Genomic DNA, 18,083 nt, shown 5'->3' with positions numbered 1-18,083 from the left:
AGAGCAAGATACTTGTTATGGCTGTTAAAATGCAGAACTAGTTTTTATGACCCAAATGCATCTACTACAAGACATCTTGCTAGCCTCTACAGGCTTCTATTTTATGTTGAAGTATGGGAACACCTAGTGGTTGTTTAGCCAGCTAAGACTGACTGAGTGATATTGTTCGTAGTAGAGTAGACTGTTTGCTTTGTTTTGCTTTTTTTTGATAAATGGCACATAACCAATTTTGGTGATTGTCTAAGAATCGACGTTGAGACTTTTGAATGTTCTTTTAGGTATGGTAGATGAAAAAAAAAAGATTCTTGATTGGTATCTTTTTTTTTTCTAATGGCATGAACCCACTCTGGGGGATAGGCCGGAAGCTGAATGAAATTACAAAAGAAGTAATAATAGCAAAACAAGCACAATAATATTTATATGAGAGTATGGAGGAAACTTGCACTGTACGTGTGTGTGGCAGAGTGCTTCATAAACCATGTTTTCTTCAATTCCCATGGTGTGGGATGACGATGATGATGATGGCCTATATGTATGGCTCACACCCACACTGGTGGATTGGCCAAGAAATGAATAATTAGACTGATGTGATCTCATATGAATAGTTTATATAATGAATTATAGAACAGTTAAAAGAAATTAATCACACTAGTTTAGTGATTTACAATCAAAACCACCCTGATTCAATTAGGAATATTTCTTTGGTGAAACAGAGATCCGGTGACAACGACCTAATGCTGTGGGGTTACTCCTTCCTCATCTTTGTCTTCGAGGCCGCTTAACTTTCTTTACTCTAAAATAGTATAATATTTTATAAGACCACACAATTATTGGCCAATCCCCCACAGTGGGTATTAGCCACAAGAGAAGGTCAACAAAAACAAGATTTGCCAACTGGTGGCCTATCCTTCCTAGTGATCTCGGCCACATCATCAGACACCAACAAGCCAACCTTGCAAAGGAGTAGCAGGTCACAGTTGAAGACCCTAAGAATGCCATCTCCCCCTAACACGAATGTGCTGCAAAGTACACAGGGTGACGGTGGAGTCGCAGCATCATCAACGCGTAACTTGGTTGAGGGGCAGGCAGGAGAGTCACGAGGGTGGTGCTTCGAACATGCCAAAAGTAAGTGGGCATCTGCCGCTCATGCATTCTAACACCTCCTCTGTAGAGAAGATTGTGGTTCTGAGCAACTGGTAAATAGCGACCTCAAATTGACACAGGGAGGTGAAAAGAAGACCTGCCTATGCCATTATCTGTAACCGATGGTGACGACCTGTATGGTCCCCCGAACAACTTTGCCCGGACACATTTGCTAACAAAGATTTGAGAAGCCAGCTGGCTCTGCTTGACAAAGCCCAGCAAGCTCCAAAGGCAAATGGAGCCCTGCACTGAGGACTGCACCTATTTTCCAAGAAACCTTACAATCGATAAGCTTTATCTGCTACTTAGAATCTCACAGAGCGCTTTCAGAAAAGGGTTTTGTGTTGATTTAATAGGATTAAAATAATTACAGTGGTTAAACGTATATTGACGCACCCTTATTTGCCTCCCAAATAGGGCTGGGGTGTTGAGTATAAATTATGTGCATGTTGAAGAAACCTAGGTGATCAAAATTTTTGGAGCCCTCCTCCACGGCATGCCTCCTAATCATGTTTGATTTTTGCATGTAAAACACCACTCAAAATTATTAACTAATTCACAGAATATATGTGCCAATTTACTAGAGACACAAGTGGCAGCACAAACTATGGCATTGACACTGCAACGCTTGTCCATACCCCACGGCTTGGACAAGCATTTGTGCTGTGTTACATGCGGCACATTCACGTTGAGGAAAAATTTGGAGAGGCTGCATGTTAACAAAACGTCACTCTCAAAGACAGTAGGTCTGCACGGCAATACTATAATTTCTACGCCTTCTCGACCCAGTTAAACTCAGTGTTAGCATGTGCAGCCTCCTACCCGACCACCCATTTCTCATGTCTCCATCATGCTGCCGAACTATGTGGGTCAGTAGCACAGAAACCATACACGGCATAGAATCGAGGAAACGAGGCTTCAAATCACATGTAGACAAGACGAAAAGTATGATGACCACACATGCTGTGGACTAACAAGAGTTTAATGAGAAAACATCTACTCAAAAAGGTTGTGCCCTTCATGATATTTTAGGGGAGAGAATGGTGGGCATGCGACAAATGACGAAACACAAAGAAGACCACCCATGCATTTTGTCGTTTCTCACATGCCCATCGTTTCACATAGGGTGCATCCTTTTCGAGTGCATGTTTTCTCGTTAAACTGTTGTTAGTCCCTAGAGTGTGTGATCATCATACTTCTCGTCAGGTGCACATGCTTTTTAAAGGCTGGGTTCCTCGATTACAAGCCGTGTAACAGCAGGCCCAACACCATAATCTTTTATAAATGGCAATTTGAAAAATTCTGGAAGACAGGGCATTGCTGGAGCCAACGTTTCAACAAGCAGTCTTGTCTTCTCCAAGTTCTTTTCTTCTGCTTATCGAAAAATTTGTCGCGGTGGTACCCTATCTTCAAGTACTTTTCTACTCTTTAAGCTTCCCTTTCCCCTTGAATGCCTGCCTTATTTGGATGCCACTGCAGCCATCATGCCGAATAACACATTTTTTCAGCTGTCATTAATTTGGAATGACATCAAAAGCTTCGATGAATTTCGGTGCACAATATATATATATATATCACTGAAGGTTGCTTTTATTCACATTCGATCGAGCAGTTCAGCGGCTGTTTCAGAGAACCAGAGGCTTTGCAGCCGGTTTGTACCGAGCAAATACGGTAACACAGCCAAGAAGAAATTCAGGGGGAGAAAGAGGGCACTGGGCAAACACTGTAAAGTCTTTGACCCCTCCCTAATGCTGTGGTGGTGTCCTGTGCATCCCTTTTAATGTAAATGATCTGACATGACAAAATATTGGCTTAGCCAATATTGCCCATATAGCGGTAATCCAATCTGTTTTATTTGCCTTTATAGTGTTCCTTCAGTGCTTCTCTGTAAAGTAAGCTGAAAAAATTTGGTGCATATATTGCCCCCAAGCAACTATCACCACATGTCTTGCTTGCAAGCATTTCCTTAACTACGTGCTCCTGTTGAGAAAGCCATGGCACAAAGACATCCACAAGCTGTTCGTGACCTGAAGTACATACAAAGTCTACAATGTTGTGGAAAGAAAATGCACCCAAACCTTGATTATAAAGAAACCGGATATAACCAAATATTGGTTATATTGAAGTAAATAAAAAATAGTCTTGCAGTATAGCGTTAAAAATGAACCTTTATAACAAATTTATTTTTGTATAATATGTGATTTTGTGATAGCGATTGTTTGAGTGTATAGATGAATATTTTTGGGGACAAGATAAGACTGAAAGGATTGAAAGCATTCATGGAGCTTTGTCTTACACTAATCCTTTCGAAAATATCATCTGTGTTTCCATAAAGTGCCAATGTCCTCTTATTTCGTTTTGTCAACTCCTATAATTTATCTGTAGACTAACGTGAAGTCTGCATGCAACAAGCTATATTCTTCACGTTTATGTTGCCTGCCCCTTTCCTGCTCCTGCCGTAGGCCTTCTGATCCTTGTGGTGGCTGTGGTACTTGTGTTCGGCATGGTTCTTTACGGGATTTTCGTTTACTTGCCCGACGGGCAGAGCACTGTCGGCTCCACTGCAAAAGGGCAGAGCACTGTTGGCTCCACTGCAAAAGGGCAGACCATCACTCCAAGTGGGAACACAGACCCGCCGTCTTCCGTGGACTGGAAAACACCCTGGCACTCATTCAACTACAAAGAGCTTGATGTACCAGCAAGCATCAGCACTGAAGCCCGCCAAGTGACGCCATCGGAGGCAACCGTTGTCGTCGATGTGAGTAGCGTCGGTGATGTGTTGAGGAAGATTAACTTATTGTAAATATGAGTGCTAATAGTGACTACATACTTGAGTTTTTCCTGTTCTCTAAGTTTGTGTGCAAAACCATTATCGCAAAAAGAACATGTTAGGTGAGCACATCTGGTGATCTTTATGCACGTTGTTGGGGGACCGTCCTATGTACGGCTGACGCAGAAGCCTATAGCTAATGTTTCAGCCGCACACAGTCGTTCCGTGCACGGTTAACGTCCCCCAACCGTAGCTTGCCTCATTGCAGCTACTACTACGGGTTCGGGCGAATAAGGCAACTGGCCAGATCAACAACAAACACTTTATTGCTAAGCGTTAGCAATCGCGCGTCACTGTCGCGGGGAGATACTACAGATAACAAAGGTGTTGACGCTTACACCTCGGTCGTGGACGTCCTCGGCTCGCAGGAGGGGTTGCGGGTTCGTCCTCCTGGGATGGTCGCTGGTGTCAGAGAGCGAGCGCCCGTTTGCCCGCTCGTTTTGTTCCCCGACCCGATTTCCCTCTCCCTGACGAGAATGGTACCTTTCCTCGCTGAGGGAGAGGGGAACCTGTTCCTGGCGCCGGGAAAGGGGGGGGAATCGCACGCGCCGGCCGTGGGGGAAGGGGTCCCCGCAACCAGGCGCGTGCGCTGCCCTAAAAGGGAAAGGGAGGCTGGGCGCACCTGCTCCCCACATCTCCTCCCCCCTTAAGAAGGCCCCCGAACGACAGAGACTGCAAAGAGGGAATAATTCGTTTTATTCGTCCTCTAGATAGGCCAGAAGGGCCTGGTCTACGTCCATGCCCTCGGACCGTTCGGTGTCTGCCGCGGGCACCGCCGGAGCCCCCACCGCTCTCTCACCCGCCTCCAAGGTCATTGACGCCACCTCCGGTGTCAATGCAGCCGCCACCAATGTCTCTCCCGGCCCCGCCGCCCCCCCGCTCTACGGTAGCCGTTATTGATAGCGGCGCAGGCGGACTCTCGCTGGACGCGTGGCCTGAGGCAACTCTCAGCAGCCACTGCGCGAAGTCCGCCTCCTGGGCCGCCCGCGCCAGCATGGCCCGAACCGCGGCGCCGGAGCGCTCCTGGGATGATTCGCGGCTGGATGGTTGGGTAGCCTGGGTGCGGTGCCGGTGTAATTTCCCCAATTCGTGGGAGTTATGGATCACCACGGCGCCGCACTCGCAGAACCGCGTCCCTGCGGGCACTGGAAGGCAAGCCCCGTTAGCCCTCCGGTCCGCGTCCTCTACCGTGCGCCCCTGAAAAGGGCGATACAGGTGCGCTGGGGCGACCCCAACTCGGGCCCTTTCCTGCCGGCGCCAGGGCCTCGAGGAGACGTAAGACACCGGAGGGTCGCCTCCATCCTGGCTGGTCCAGGTTGCCACGTCTCGGTGGTTGCGGCCGTGAGGCGATGCGGTCGGCTCGCCGCGTTGGGACCCTGGTCTCGTTCCCTGTGAACCGGCGGGTCGTGATGGTGACGGCGAAGCCGAGAGTTGGTGACCAGGCGGCAGCGCGCGCGGACCCCCTCGGTGGCGGCGGCTCGAGTGGCTCTGCCTCGGCGTTCGCGGCCGGGCCGCAGTGGGGTAGGGCTGCCATGTGGACGTTGGTGGGGGTGGGGGCTGGCCGTAAGGAGGTGGTCTCCTCTCCTTGCTGTTCCGGCGGTGCTGTTCCCAATGGCGCTCCATCTGTTCGGTGAGAGTGATACAGATAAAGAACGACAGGTTAACAATCGCACATGTGTTGCGCGCTAACCCTTGCACCCCGCGTCGAACATATCAAACGCGGCCTACCGTGCATAGTTGCCTCCGACTGTTACGCAGGAAGTAGCGCGGTTCTGGGCTCCTGACCCGGTGTCGAACCATCTCACCCGCCGCGCGCGGCTTGGAGGGGGACTGACCGTAGTCCTCATGCGCCTCCCGTGCTATGTAGCGTTTCAAGTCACATACATGCACCGGTCCGCCGCTCGGTTTGCCTTTCATGTTCGCGAGTCGATAAACGAGCGAAGAAACTTTCTCTCGCACTCGGTACGGCCCGGACCATTTCGGTGCCAGCGAGGCAGCAAACTGTTTGCTAGCATTACTGAGAACATGATGGCGCCGCATCACCAGATCGCCCACTTCGTAGTGTACGTTCCTACGCGTGCGGTCATACTGCGCCTTCTGCTGTGCCCTAGCAGTGCTGAGATTATGTCGAGCTTTATGTAAAGCTTCCGCTAGCTTCTCGCGCAGCTGCGTTGCGTATTCAGCGCGTGCTGATGTCGCCACTGGCACTCCACTGCGGTCCGCGAGTACGGTCTCCATCGGATTCGGCAGTTCTCTCCCCAAGTTCAGAGAAGAAGGCGCATACCCAGTCGATCGGTTTACGGTCGATCGTAATGCAAAACCGATCTCTGGAAGATAGGTATCCCAGTCCTTATGTCTTTCAGAGAACGCGACAAGCATGTGCTTGATGTTGCGATTGACTCGCTCCGTGGGGTTCGACTGAGCATGGTAGGTGGTTGTTTTCTTGTGCTTAATGCCCAACGCGGCGCACGTGTCAACAAACACCTTCGCAGTGAAATAAGACGCGTTGTCTGTAATCAACTGCTCGGGGAACCCGAACCTGGTAAAAACCTCCATCAACTTCTCTAAAATCACTCGAGCCGTCAGCTTCCTAAGGGGAAAAAGTTCTACCCATTTAGTGAAGTGATCCGTGATCACCAGCAAGAACTTATTTCTGCTAGGAGTTGAGGGGTACGGGCCCATTACGTCACACGCTGCGATTTGCCAGGGAGTCTGACTGTTAATCGGTTGCATGAGGCCGGGCGGACGTCCTCCTCGCGGCTTGACGCTTTGGCACACACGACATGAACGGGCGTAGCGAATCACATCCCGCTTCATACCTGGCCAGGTAGCGAGGCGACACAACTTAGCGTAAGTCTTAGGGCCGCTCGCATGCCCACCAATGCACGAGTCATGAAAGTAGCGAAGAAGCGCTCCTCTCAACGCGCGCGGTATCACGACTTTAAATGACTCACTTGTGTCATCGTCGGATGGAATGTACCTCAGCAGGACGCCGTCAGAATCTAGCAGATATGAATCCAGCGCGCTCACAGCACTACCAGCTGTTGCCGAGCGCTCCGCACCGACAGCAATACCAGCTGCCCCCTTGTGCGCGGTGGCCTCACTACCACCCGGCTCCCGGAGCCCGTCGAACACCTTTCGACAAAATGGATCTTTCTGCTGAGCTTCTAACAGCTCCCTTCTGCTGAAAACAATCCCTGCGCTAACGACAGCCTCTACGTGGTTCACGCTCTTAGCTCGAACTAACGTTTGCTCCGCTGTTTGCGTTAGCGCGAGTGTCTCGCTCTCAGTTCGTTCCGAATTAGTCGCGTGACTTGCCTCGTGTCGAACTGGAGCACGCGATAGTGCGTCGGCCGCGGCATTGTTCTTACCCTTGCGGTAGCGGACGGTGAAGTCATAACGCTGCAGCAACAATGCCCAACGCGCCAATCGGCCACTTGGTTCGTTCAAACGCCTCAACCACGTGAGCGCCATGTGGTCCGTTTCAATCACAAACGCAACTCCGTCTATGTAAAAGTCAAACTTACGGAGAGCAAAAACTATCGCCAGACACTCTTTCTCGGTTACTGAGTAGTTCCTCTCCGCCGGTGTCAACGTACGGCTCGCGAACGCAATCGGTCGGAGGGAACCTCCATGCTCCTGAAGCAAAATTGCTCCTAAGCCCAGGTCGCTTGCATCGGTGTGAATAACAAACTCCCTGTTCAAATCGGGTAGCTGCAGCTGAGCCGTGTTGGCCAGCAACTTCGTGAGGCGACGCAGTGCGGCCTCTTGCTCTTGGCTCCAAGCCCAACGCTCACCATTCCTCAAGAGCTTCGTTAAAGGCGCCTGCACTGCCGCGCAATCTGGAATGAATTGGCGATAAAAATTCACCATCCCCAAAAAGCGCCTCAGCTCACCGACATTGTTCGGCGATGGATAGCGCACTATCGCTTCAAGCTTACCCTTATCCGGCAAAATGCGACCCTCGTCAAGCGTAAATCCCAATAATGTTATTCGGGTCGCCGCTATCTGAGCTTTGTTTGGGTTCAAAGTGATGCCCGCAGACCTCAGCCGTTCTAGAACGTCTCTCAAGTGGCGCACGTGCTCTTCGAACGTTTTCGAGTAAACCACTATGTCGTCTAGATATGCGAGTGCGTGCTGCCACTTTGCATCTCCCAAAACACGGTCCATTAGCCTCTGATACGTAGCGGGAGCGCCCACCAAGCCAAACGACATTCTCCTGAATTGGAAAAGTCCTCTGTGGCACGTGAAAGCTGACTTTTCTTTATCCCGCTCGTCCATCTCAACCTGAAAATATCCGCGGCTAGCATCGAGCGTTGTGAAGTACTTCGCCCCGCCTAGATTGGATACTAACGATGAAATGGAGGGAAGAGGATACGCGTCCTTCTTCGTAATTTCATTCAGCCTGCGGTAGTCTACACAAAGGCGATACGTATCATCTTTCTTTGGAACTAGAACTACCGGGAAACCCCATGGGCTGTTTGACCTCTCAACTACGCCTGTTTCGATGAGTTCGTCCAAGGCGGCGTCTAGTGCTTTCCGCTTAGCTAAGCTGATTGGTCGGGGATTGCATTTCCAAGGGCGTGCATCACCCGTGTCAATTCTATGCTTAACCAGCGTAGTGCGGCCGGGACAGTCAGTAAACATCGCGTCATATTCGTACAACAGCGACGACAGCTGCGCTCGTTCCCCCTCTAGTAGGCTCTGTGCCTGTACCAAAAGCGGGTGCACTGCCCTTTCCTGCAGCGCAGCACATTGCTCCGGCGGGGCGTTTACTCGCTTTCTCGGCGCGCCTTCCTCCTCGCGTACTCGCGCCTCTCCCTGCGATTGGCATGCTTTTGTCAATGCGGAGGCCTTCGAGAAAAGCTTCAGCGCGTCTCCGTCGCGCTCTCGGTAACCACCGTTTGCAATGTCAATGACAATACCCGACTTAGCGAGGAAGTCTCGACCCAGGATTAGAGACATTGACAGCCCTGGAAGATGCACGAAACGTTGTCGCCTCACGCGTCTGTCCCAGCGGATCACTAGCCTAGCCGCGCCGCTCGATTGTGCTGTGCCCGTAGCTAGACGGAAGATGGTGTTGCTTTGCCTCAAGCGGATGTTGTTCTCGCGGAGATGGTGCAACACATCGTCACCGAATAAAGAAGCGCTTGCCCCAGTATCCAAAAGTGCTACGAACTTTTTCCGAGCTATCGTTAACTCGATTAGCGGCGCGGGCGAGTCTACGGCATCACCTGCGCGACAGACCGACGGTGCAAGTGATCCGAACGCATCGGTAGGATTACTAATCGCCGCGCGGGGTCCCATGTGGATCACCGGCGGCGCCGTCCGTTTCCCGAACCGCGCGTTTGCTCCTGACCCGGCGTGCGGTCGCATTCGCGAGCGATGTGCCCTGGCGCGCCGCACCGATAGCAAGGACCGCGGACACCACGCCGGTTCGCTCGTAACTCGCCTCGATCAGGTGGTCCTCGCTCTGGATTGCGCCGCTCGTTAGGCCTCGCGTCAACCACGTGCTCCTGCCTTGGAATGTCACGCGCAGGGGCGGCGTGTGCCGTACGGAGCGCGTAAGCGTAGGGGTCTAAAGCGCGGTTTGACAGCTCCCAACCGCGTGACACGTGCTCATCAGCGTACGATGCTGATGCGTTACCCCTAAACGCTTCTGAAGTCACTGCGCCGCCGTTCCATGCACAGCGAGGCTCGATTGACTGCGCGGCGGGCGGAGGGGGGCGATACGAACGCGCTGCGAGGATGTCCCCTTGTATGCGCTTCGCCTCGGTGGCGAGCTCTTCGAGGTCTGCGAACCTGCATCCCCTGAAGTGCGCCGCGAAAGTCGGGTGCGCCTGTCGGGTAACACGCTCGACCTTTTCCGCGTTGGTGGCGTGAGGGTTCGCGAGACGATACAATTCGTCCATCGCCCGTACGTATTCCAGCAAGGATTCGTCCGGATGCTGGGTGCGCAGCTCCAACTCCCTCCGCAAACGCCACTCATAATTAGCCGGTAGGAATTCGCCGCGAAAGCTTTCGCGGAACTCTTCTACCGTACGGGCGCGATGTCCGGTTAGTCGGAACCACCGAGCCGCTTGCTCCGTGAGCGACACCGGGACCACGCGCTCGAGAAGTTCGGCATCAGAAAGACCCGTCGCCTGCTGATAATGGAGCAACCGGTCGAGATACTCGTTGGCGCTCTTGCAGTCGTGGTAACCCGTGTAGGTCGGAACGTCTACCTTGACACGTGGTCGCACATTTTGCACGGGGGCCTGCGCTGTGTTCTGCAGGGCGCTCGCGAGGCTTTGCATAACTGACAGCGCATTCTGTAAGAGTACCTCGCTCGAGGGCAAACTGTTGCCCGAAGACTCGCCTATAGTTGAGGCGCGTGTCGTAACTTGTGGCGGCGCCTCTCTGTTCGCGTCGCGAGATGCCGGAGCGCCATGCGGGCCGCTCTCCGTCGTAGGCCTACTCTCTGCTAACGCGGTCTCTGCACCCTCCTGATCATCCCGCGTGAAACGACCAAGCTCTACGCTGTCGGAAAGTCCTAACAGTACCCCCGCGTTAGCCAAAGGATCGCCACTCTGCGACGCGACATCCGACAACATTGACAAATCTTGGAATTCCGACATGCCTATTATCCTACGTGTGGAAGAGCGCCCTGGCACTTGCTCGCGTCCACAGAACTAGCCGCGTTGCCAAATTCGTTACGTTGGGCGCCAGATGTTGGGGGACCGTCCTATGTACGGCTGACGCAGAAGCCTATAGCTAATGTTTCAGCCGCACACAGTCGTTCCGTGCACGGTTAACGTCCCCCAACCGTAGCTTGCCTCATTGCAGCTACTACTACGGGTTCGGGCGAATAAGGCAACTGGCCAGATCAACAACAAACACTTTATTGCTAAGCGTTAGCAATCGCGCGTCACTGTCGCGGGGAGATACTACAGATAACAAAGGTGTTGACGCTTACACCTCGGTCGTGGACGTCCTCGGCTCGCAGGAGGGGTTGCGGGTTCGTCCTCCTGGGATGGTCGCTGGTGTCAGAGAGCGAGCGCGCTGCGCCCGTTTGCCCGCTCGTTTTGTTCCCCGACCCGATTTCCCTCTCCCTGACGAGAATGGTACCTTTCCTCGCTGAGGGAGAGGGGAACCTGTTCCTGGCGCCGGGAAAGGGGGGGGAATCGCACGCGCCGGCCGTGGGGGAAGGGGTCCCCGCAACCAGGCGCGTGCGCTGCCCTAAAAGGGAAAGGGAGGCTGGGCGCACCTGCTCCCCACAACGTGTGCACAAGATACAAAGATGGCCTCGATGGCACAATGTGAGAATGTGGGGTCTTGAAAGAATTCTTTGTAAGTCTAAACAAATCTAGCCTTGCTTTCGAATGCCCTTAATGGTTTTTTAAGAAATAATAAATGTTTTACATCACCCAGTTTTTTTTAGTGTAACATTCTGTTTCAGAATAGGACAGTACAAGATTGTGTGTTTGTGAAAAGAATTTAATGTGACAATTGTTAAATATTGTGTCAACGATGAATATAGTCACTATCATCATTAGGAAGGACCAGCATTCGGAATAATAAAGAGGTCATCGGGTGGGCTTCGCCATGGGCACTGCGGCTCATTCCTTTCCTCAACATTTTGGTGCTAAAGCTCGAGAATGAACCAAAGCCTTTACTTGTGAACATTGGGTCATCGTTTTGAAGGGCGAGTCAGTACTGAGCAGAATAAGACACGAGGGCTCTCGTTTCGCGAGCCTGCAGACGTCACAAACACTTCGCAGCACGAAGTCTCAAGCAATGTCGAGATGTCATGCTTCTTAATCTGGTTCTCGGGAACAGTTTGGCTTCGCACATGAGCTTCAACCAACGGCGGCGTCACGACAGTCCCCTAGGCTCCAAATGCGGTCGAAAAATCATAAAGTCCGCTTGGTCTCACTTCTAAAGGTCCTGTCTCCCGTCTCTCATGGCACCAAAATGCTGTAGAGAAAAGGACAAGCCGCTGTCTTCATGGCGAAGCCCACCCACCCGTTCATATCTTCTTTATTCCGAATGCTGGCAATAATCTCCTAACGATGATAGCGACTATCTTTGTCTTTCACACAATATTTAACAACGATATTGAAGGAAATTTAGGTTGATCACATTCTTGCAGGGCCTCACCGTGTTTTATCGGGAAGTGAATCCCCAGGGAGCATATGCCAACATTTCAGTCTTGATGCTGCACGGTGCTGCTTTCAAGTCTCAGACATGGTACGACCTCGGAACCTTGGGAAACCTGGGTTTGATGGGCTACCGAGTTGTGGCCATCGATGTACCCGGTGGGTAAACCATTAGGTGCACCTTAGTTTCACAAATTTTCTTTTGTTATTTCTTGTGTCATCATCACATAATGGCTTTCCCACAATTGGGCTTTTTACTGCTGTGGTGGCTCTGCAGTGTGTGCTGATACATGTACAACTTGATAATGTGTTTGATTTCTAAAGGTGCATTACATAAGCGTAGAGTTTGTTCGGAGGTCGCATTATATATTTGATGCTGCTACAGTGTGCTGTTCAAAACAGGATATGGCAACTCTCCCTCTGGGACGATCACCGACAAGGCAGCATTCATGCAGCACCTCTTGGCTGCCCTTCGCCTCAAGGATCCGGTGATTGTGAGCCCAAGCATGAGCGGTGGACTGAGCCTGCCATTCTTGATCAAGCATTGGCAAAAGATGGCCGGATATGTTCCAGTGGCCCCAGTGGGTACAAATGCCCTATTGCAAGTGCAGTGCGACACTGCTGATGCCCCGGTGGACGTGTCGCAAGTGTATGCAAAACTTCGTGCCTATGTGCCCAACCCGGTTCCCAATCTGAGCTGCATCAAGGTGAGCGGTTCGAAGGTATACTGACACTATTTTTCTACATGGCAAAAAGGACGTTTCATGTTTTTGTGGTAAGCAGTGCAAACGCTATCCACATACCAGAGTCGGTCAACACGTGTAAAATATTTTCTTTGATTTTAACGCTTTCCTCCGCGAGCATTAGCAAGCCAGCTTCACTGAAATAGACATTATCCCAAGTCAACACGATTTCAGAGTTTGTGAACTCTGCGTTCCGCACACAGCCTACAGTGATCACTCTCAGGGTCACTGGATATAGTGCACTCCTCGTTGTTTTCATGCATCACGAGCAGACGACACATCTACACATCTGCCATTAGTATGTCGCAAATTGCTTTCTCCAGGTCACATTACCAATGCTATGACATGTCAAGGAGAACCCGCCCACTCAATATAAGAACAGAAAGTGTCTTCTAAAGGTAGCGGTATTAAAAATATGTGCGGTGTATTCCTAGGCACCACAGCACTTCTTTAAGTTTCTCGACACAAGTGTTCTTAATTAAAGCAACCCCAAAACATTGAAAACTTCCGTTAGTATTTCTTTAAGCTATATGCAAAGCCAGCAACATTCTTTTAAGTATTAGAACATTTCTATGGCTACCCTAAAATATTTTTTGTCTACTTTATCTCATTATGAGAATAATGTAAAAATACTTATAATTTTGATAACCACATCATACTCACGTCCGTCTGTCCGTGCCATGTAACAGTGGCAGCAGTCGCCTTTCTCCTTATACTCTCTCATCAATCACCTGAATTCTGAGAGTGTGTAGAAATAACATAAGAGAAAAGATATGGCATAATATGTCTAATGGCCACAAGCTTTTGCTGAACACACTTTGGAATTTGCAAAGCGTCCTGCAATTTACCTTTCCATCATTGTGCGTGAACAATTTTCAAGCAGTTTCATGTGACAGAGTAATGGTAACATACTAGCTTTCATTCTGGAAGAAATCTACAAGGGATCAACTGCTACCATAGTGCTTCATAAAGAAAGCAACAGAATACCAATCAAGAAGGGTGTAAGGCAGGGGGACACAATTCCCCAATGCTATTTACCGCGTGCTTACAGGAGGTTTTCAGAAGCCTAGAATGGGAACAGTTAGGGATAAGAGTCAATGAAGAATACCTTAGTAACCTGCGCTTCGCCGATGACATTGCATTGCTGAGTAACTCGGGGGACGAATTGCCACTCATGATTACGGAGTTAGACAAGGAGAGCAGAAAGGTGGGTCTTAAAGTTAATCTGCAGAAAACGAAAGTAATGTACAACAACCTCGGCAAGGAACAGCGCTTCGAGATAGGTAATAGTGCACTTGAAGTTGTAAAAGACTATGTCTACTTAGGGCAGGTAATAACCACAGAGCCGAACCACGAGATTGAAGTAACTAGAAGAATAAGAATGAAGTGGAGCACATTCGGCAAGCACTCTCAAATTATGACAGGTAGATTGCCACTATCCCTCAAGAGGAAAGTATATAACAGCTGTATCTTGCCGGTACTTAGCTACGGAGCAGAAACCTGGAGACTTACAAAGAGGGTTCAGGTTAAATTGAGGACGACGCAGCGAGCAATGGAAAGAAAAATGGTAGGTGTAACCTTAAGAGACAAGAAGAGAGCAGAGTGGATTAGAGAACAAACGGGGGTTAAGGATATCATAGCTGAAATCAAGAAGAAGAAATGGACATGGGCAGGGCATGTAGCGCGTAGACAGGATAACCGCTGGTCATTAAGGGTAACTGACTGGATTCCCAGAGAAGGGAAGCGGGTTAGGGGGAGACAGAAGGTTAGGTGGGCAGATGAGATTAAGAAGTTTGCGGGTATAAATTGGCAGCAGCAAGCACAGGACCGGGTTAACTGGCGGAACATGGGAGAGGCCTTTGTCCTGCAGTGGACGTAGTCAGGCTGATGATGATGATGACTAGATTTCACGCACGTTAATGCAAGGTTGCTTGCAGAAAAATATTTTTGAATCTCTTCAACCTCATAACTCGTGCAAGTAAAAGCTTCTTCACCAGTCTCAACTGCATATGAAAGCACTGTTTGAGCTCGCGACCACAGCTTTGATTGATATGTGGGGTTTTAGCATCCCTAAACCACCATATGATTATGAGAGACGCCGTAGTGGAGGGCTCCGATAATTTCGACCACCTGGGGTTCTTTAATGTGCACCCAAATCTGAGCACACGGGCCTACAACATTTCCGCCTCCATTGGAAATGCACCCGCCGCAGCCGGAACTCGAATGCGCGACCTTCGGGTCAGCAGCCGAGTACCTTAGCCACTAGACCACCGCGGCGGGGGCACGCAACCACAGAAAACTTTTGCACTGTGCACAGAGATGACTAATGAGGAATGAAAAAATATATATATATGTTTCCAAGAAGAAGCCTTGAATTCGCTGATAGTTCGCAAAACATGGAGTGAATACATGGTACTTCAGTCAGCTGTTTCTTATTAAAAGTTTGAATTAAAGGCATCTAAGCATACAGTCCACCAAATCCACAACATTCTAGTTTACTAAATTATACAACACAGTCAGCAGTGCCAAAGCATTCCTTCTATTAAAAAATATACCCATTTGTGCTTCACTGCTATTTCACGGTGTCATGTTTCGATTTTTCACATCCACTACAACGTGTGCGAGTGTCAAAACACCGCGACGTTCAATTCGAGGTTAGTTCTAATGAAATGTGCGAGTTACTTTTGCGTTGAATGTGACTTCCTTACATTAGCAAGATTGACGCCATCACCACTCTGGATGGCATGCAGGTGCCCACAATGGTGGTGTTCGGCGAGCACGATCGGGGTTCGAGTTCAGCCATACTGAACCTCTTGCCCAACAGTGTGGCCGTTGAAATACCCAACGGGAGGCACCCAGCATACCTTGACGATCCCAAGCTGTGGCACCAAGCGTTGTACAACTTCCTCTTGCGTTTGCGCCAACTGCGGCGCTGAGCTACCGGTAAGGGCAGCATATGTTTCGTTGCCCCACCGATTGTTTCATATTGTTACATTCCTTTCAATGCCTTGAAAGTGTTTGTAAATCATATGCTGTATTCTAACTGTCTATATAATTTATTTTAACATTTCACGTCACTAACAGCACCTCCAAACTTATTCTGGCTGGTGCAGTTACATATCTTATATAAACATATATACGTTCACATATATTACCGATACGTGATAGGAGCTTGTGCCTGTGCCATTGTGCAAGTGCTTGCATTTCAAACTATGCCTTCTTACATTAAATATGTGCACAAATTGAAACAAGGATGACACGATGTCCCGAATTGCTGCCCTCACATATCATATTTTGTTGCATGGCAGTTTAAGTAATTAGTGTGCTAACCCAGTTACTGAAGCTAGTTTTGTGCTCCTATGTCAAAAAAGATGTTGCTGGGTTCAAACTTTGTCCCTGGTAAGATAAAAGACCAAGGTGGCTGGCAATGATACTCACAGTTTGGCAAAATGCCATTCACAATGCTCTTCTGAAGGGTGTACTGCATAGCAAGCGGAGTGTAGTCATTATGATAGGTATACTACCGTCGCGATAGTTCTTGCATAACAATGTGCTGGCTTAGAAGACTGCTTGTACTAGCGTACTTCAAGTCTTTGTGCCTATACGAACAAGAGCCACAAATATGCACGTAAAATGCTGGGGTAAGACATGTTATTACGTACACATCTTTGAATGTCTGAATGTTCATCTGAAGCAGCTGTTTTCAAAGCATAAAGGCAACAAATGTCTCAGCTTAGTCCAATGTGATTGTGCAATTGCGTGATACGGTTGTGCGACTCTGCATTTGTGATACTATCCGCAAAAAAAGCGCCAATTCCCCAACACACGGCAGGATAAATAAACGTTGTACACAAGATAACATTAGGTTGAAGAGCAGCAATGTGTGTCTTCCATGTGTTCAAGACATTTCAAGATTTACGTTACGAGAATGCTTTTCTTTAATCCTGCTCATTATTATTATTGTTGTGGTGGCAAGTTTATGGGAACATAACAGCTGCAAATTTTCTTCCACGTATTTGTCCATTATGAGGCATTTACTTGGAGGAAAATTTACCTGTACTCCATTAGTCTGCTCCCTTCGTTACAAGATTAAGATGTATAAAACAAAACAAAAGTAAAACACTTATATTTGCAATAAATAATAGTAATACACTTACTAACTTACTAATACACTTACTACTTACAAATACACTTACTTTTCCTACTTACTTACAATAACTCAGAACCGATTGTAGTTTCGGGGAAAAAAAAACTGAGTTTATTTTAACGTTGTTACTTATCTACCAAATAAATTTTGGCACAAGCGATTTGTACTAGGTAACTGAGCGCAACAGAATAATAATAATAAAAAACATATGAGGCTGCTTTAAAAAGTTCTGTACAGGCGTGACAACGTAATATAAACAAAATAATCATAAGAAATGAAAAATAAGAAAGAACCCAGAGCACCAACTACTGATTAACATGTCAGCAAACGTATCTACAAATATTTGGCTACGTAAACAACATGTGTGGTGCACTATTACTCACTCTGCGACAAGCTATTAGAAAACCTAGAACATCTTCACTTTTTTGAAATTTTTCCACTCACTCAAACGCAACCAATGGGCAAGCAAACATGCCGACGGGAGTGCAGCGTTAGAGAATGGACACTTATCTCCAGTTGCATATTTAGCGCACGGAGAAACAAACACTTGCTTGAGTGCGGTGTGATAACAGCAGGAGTCACTTCCTAGGCCCCACGAGTTTCCTTTTGTGTCAAGCAATCTATGAGGGGGAGGAAACATTGTTCACTGTTGCGGCTGATAGCCCCAAGCACGGAGATCGAAGAAGTCGATCACCAGTGTGTTCAACAAGCTCACAGACAGCTTCAGCAGGGCCAAGGTTATCAAAGCCATAGTTTCCCATTGATATTGCTGTAGGCTACAGCTTGAACACTGCAACTGTTTAATTCGTAGCACGCGTTACACATGGGGTAAGTGCCATGCCTAAAACTGCCCACCACACAAGACATCTAGCATGAAAACTATGCAAGACAACACCCACCTGACACCAAGGCCCCTTGCCTTCACTGTAATGCACAGTGCTCACGGATTCAAATGCAAATATTTAAAGGCTAAGCGCGTGCACTTTTGTTCCCATCTTCTTCAGTTTATGTTGCATCGATGCAATTTCGGCTTTAACGCTTATATCAGACCCAACATGACCTTTAGCTGTAAGCTTGCTAGT

The 18,083-nt window shown here is 48.9% G+C and overlaps 1 protein-coding gene across 1 annotated transcript; it reads left to right on the top strand.

Annotated features, from left to right (window-relative positions):
• Nucleotides 1–433: 433 nt before the first annotated feature.
• Nucleotides 434–15,897, top strand: LOC119173790 (putative protein-lysine deacylase ABHD14B). Its single transcript, XM_037424575.2, has 5 exons — nt 434–1,125; nt 3,606–3,901; nt 12,105–12,270; nt 12,514–12,818; nt 15,605–15,897. Exons 1-5 carry the CDS (start codon nt 993–995, stop codon nt 15,788–15,790), a joined length of 1,086 nt encoding a protein of 361 aa, XP_037280472.2. The 5' UTR covers nt 434–992; the 3' UTR covers nt 15,791–15,897.
• The last annotated feature ends 2,186 nt before the right edge of the window (nt 15,898–18,083 follow it).

Source organism: Rhipicephalus microplus, chromosome 5 (assembly GCF_043290135.1).
Source record: "Rhipicephalus microplus isolate Deutch F79 chromosome 5, USDA_Rmic, whole genome shotgun sequence".
In the NCBI taxonomy this organism is placed as follows: domain Eukaryota; kingdom Metazoa; phylum Arthropoda; class Arachnida; order Ixodida; family Ixodidae; genus Rhipicephalus; species Rhipicephalus microplus.
This window is presented reverse-complemented; position numbering and strand designations above follow the sequence as displayed.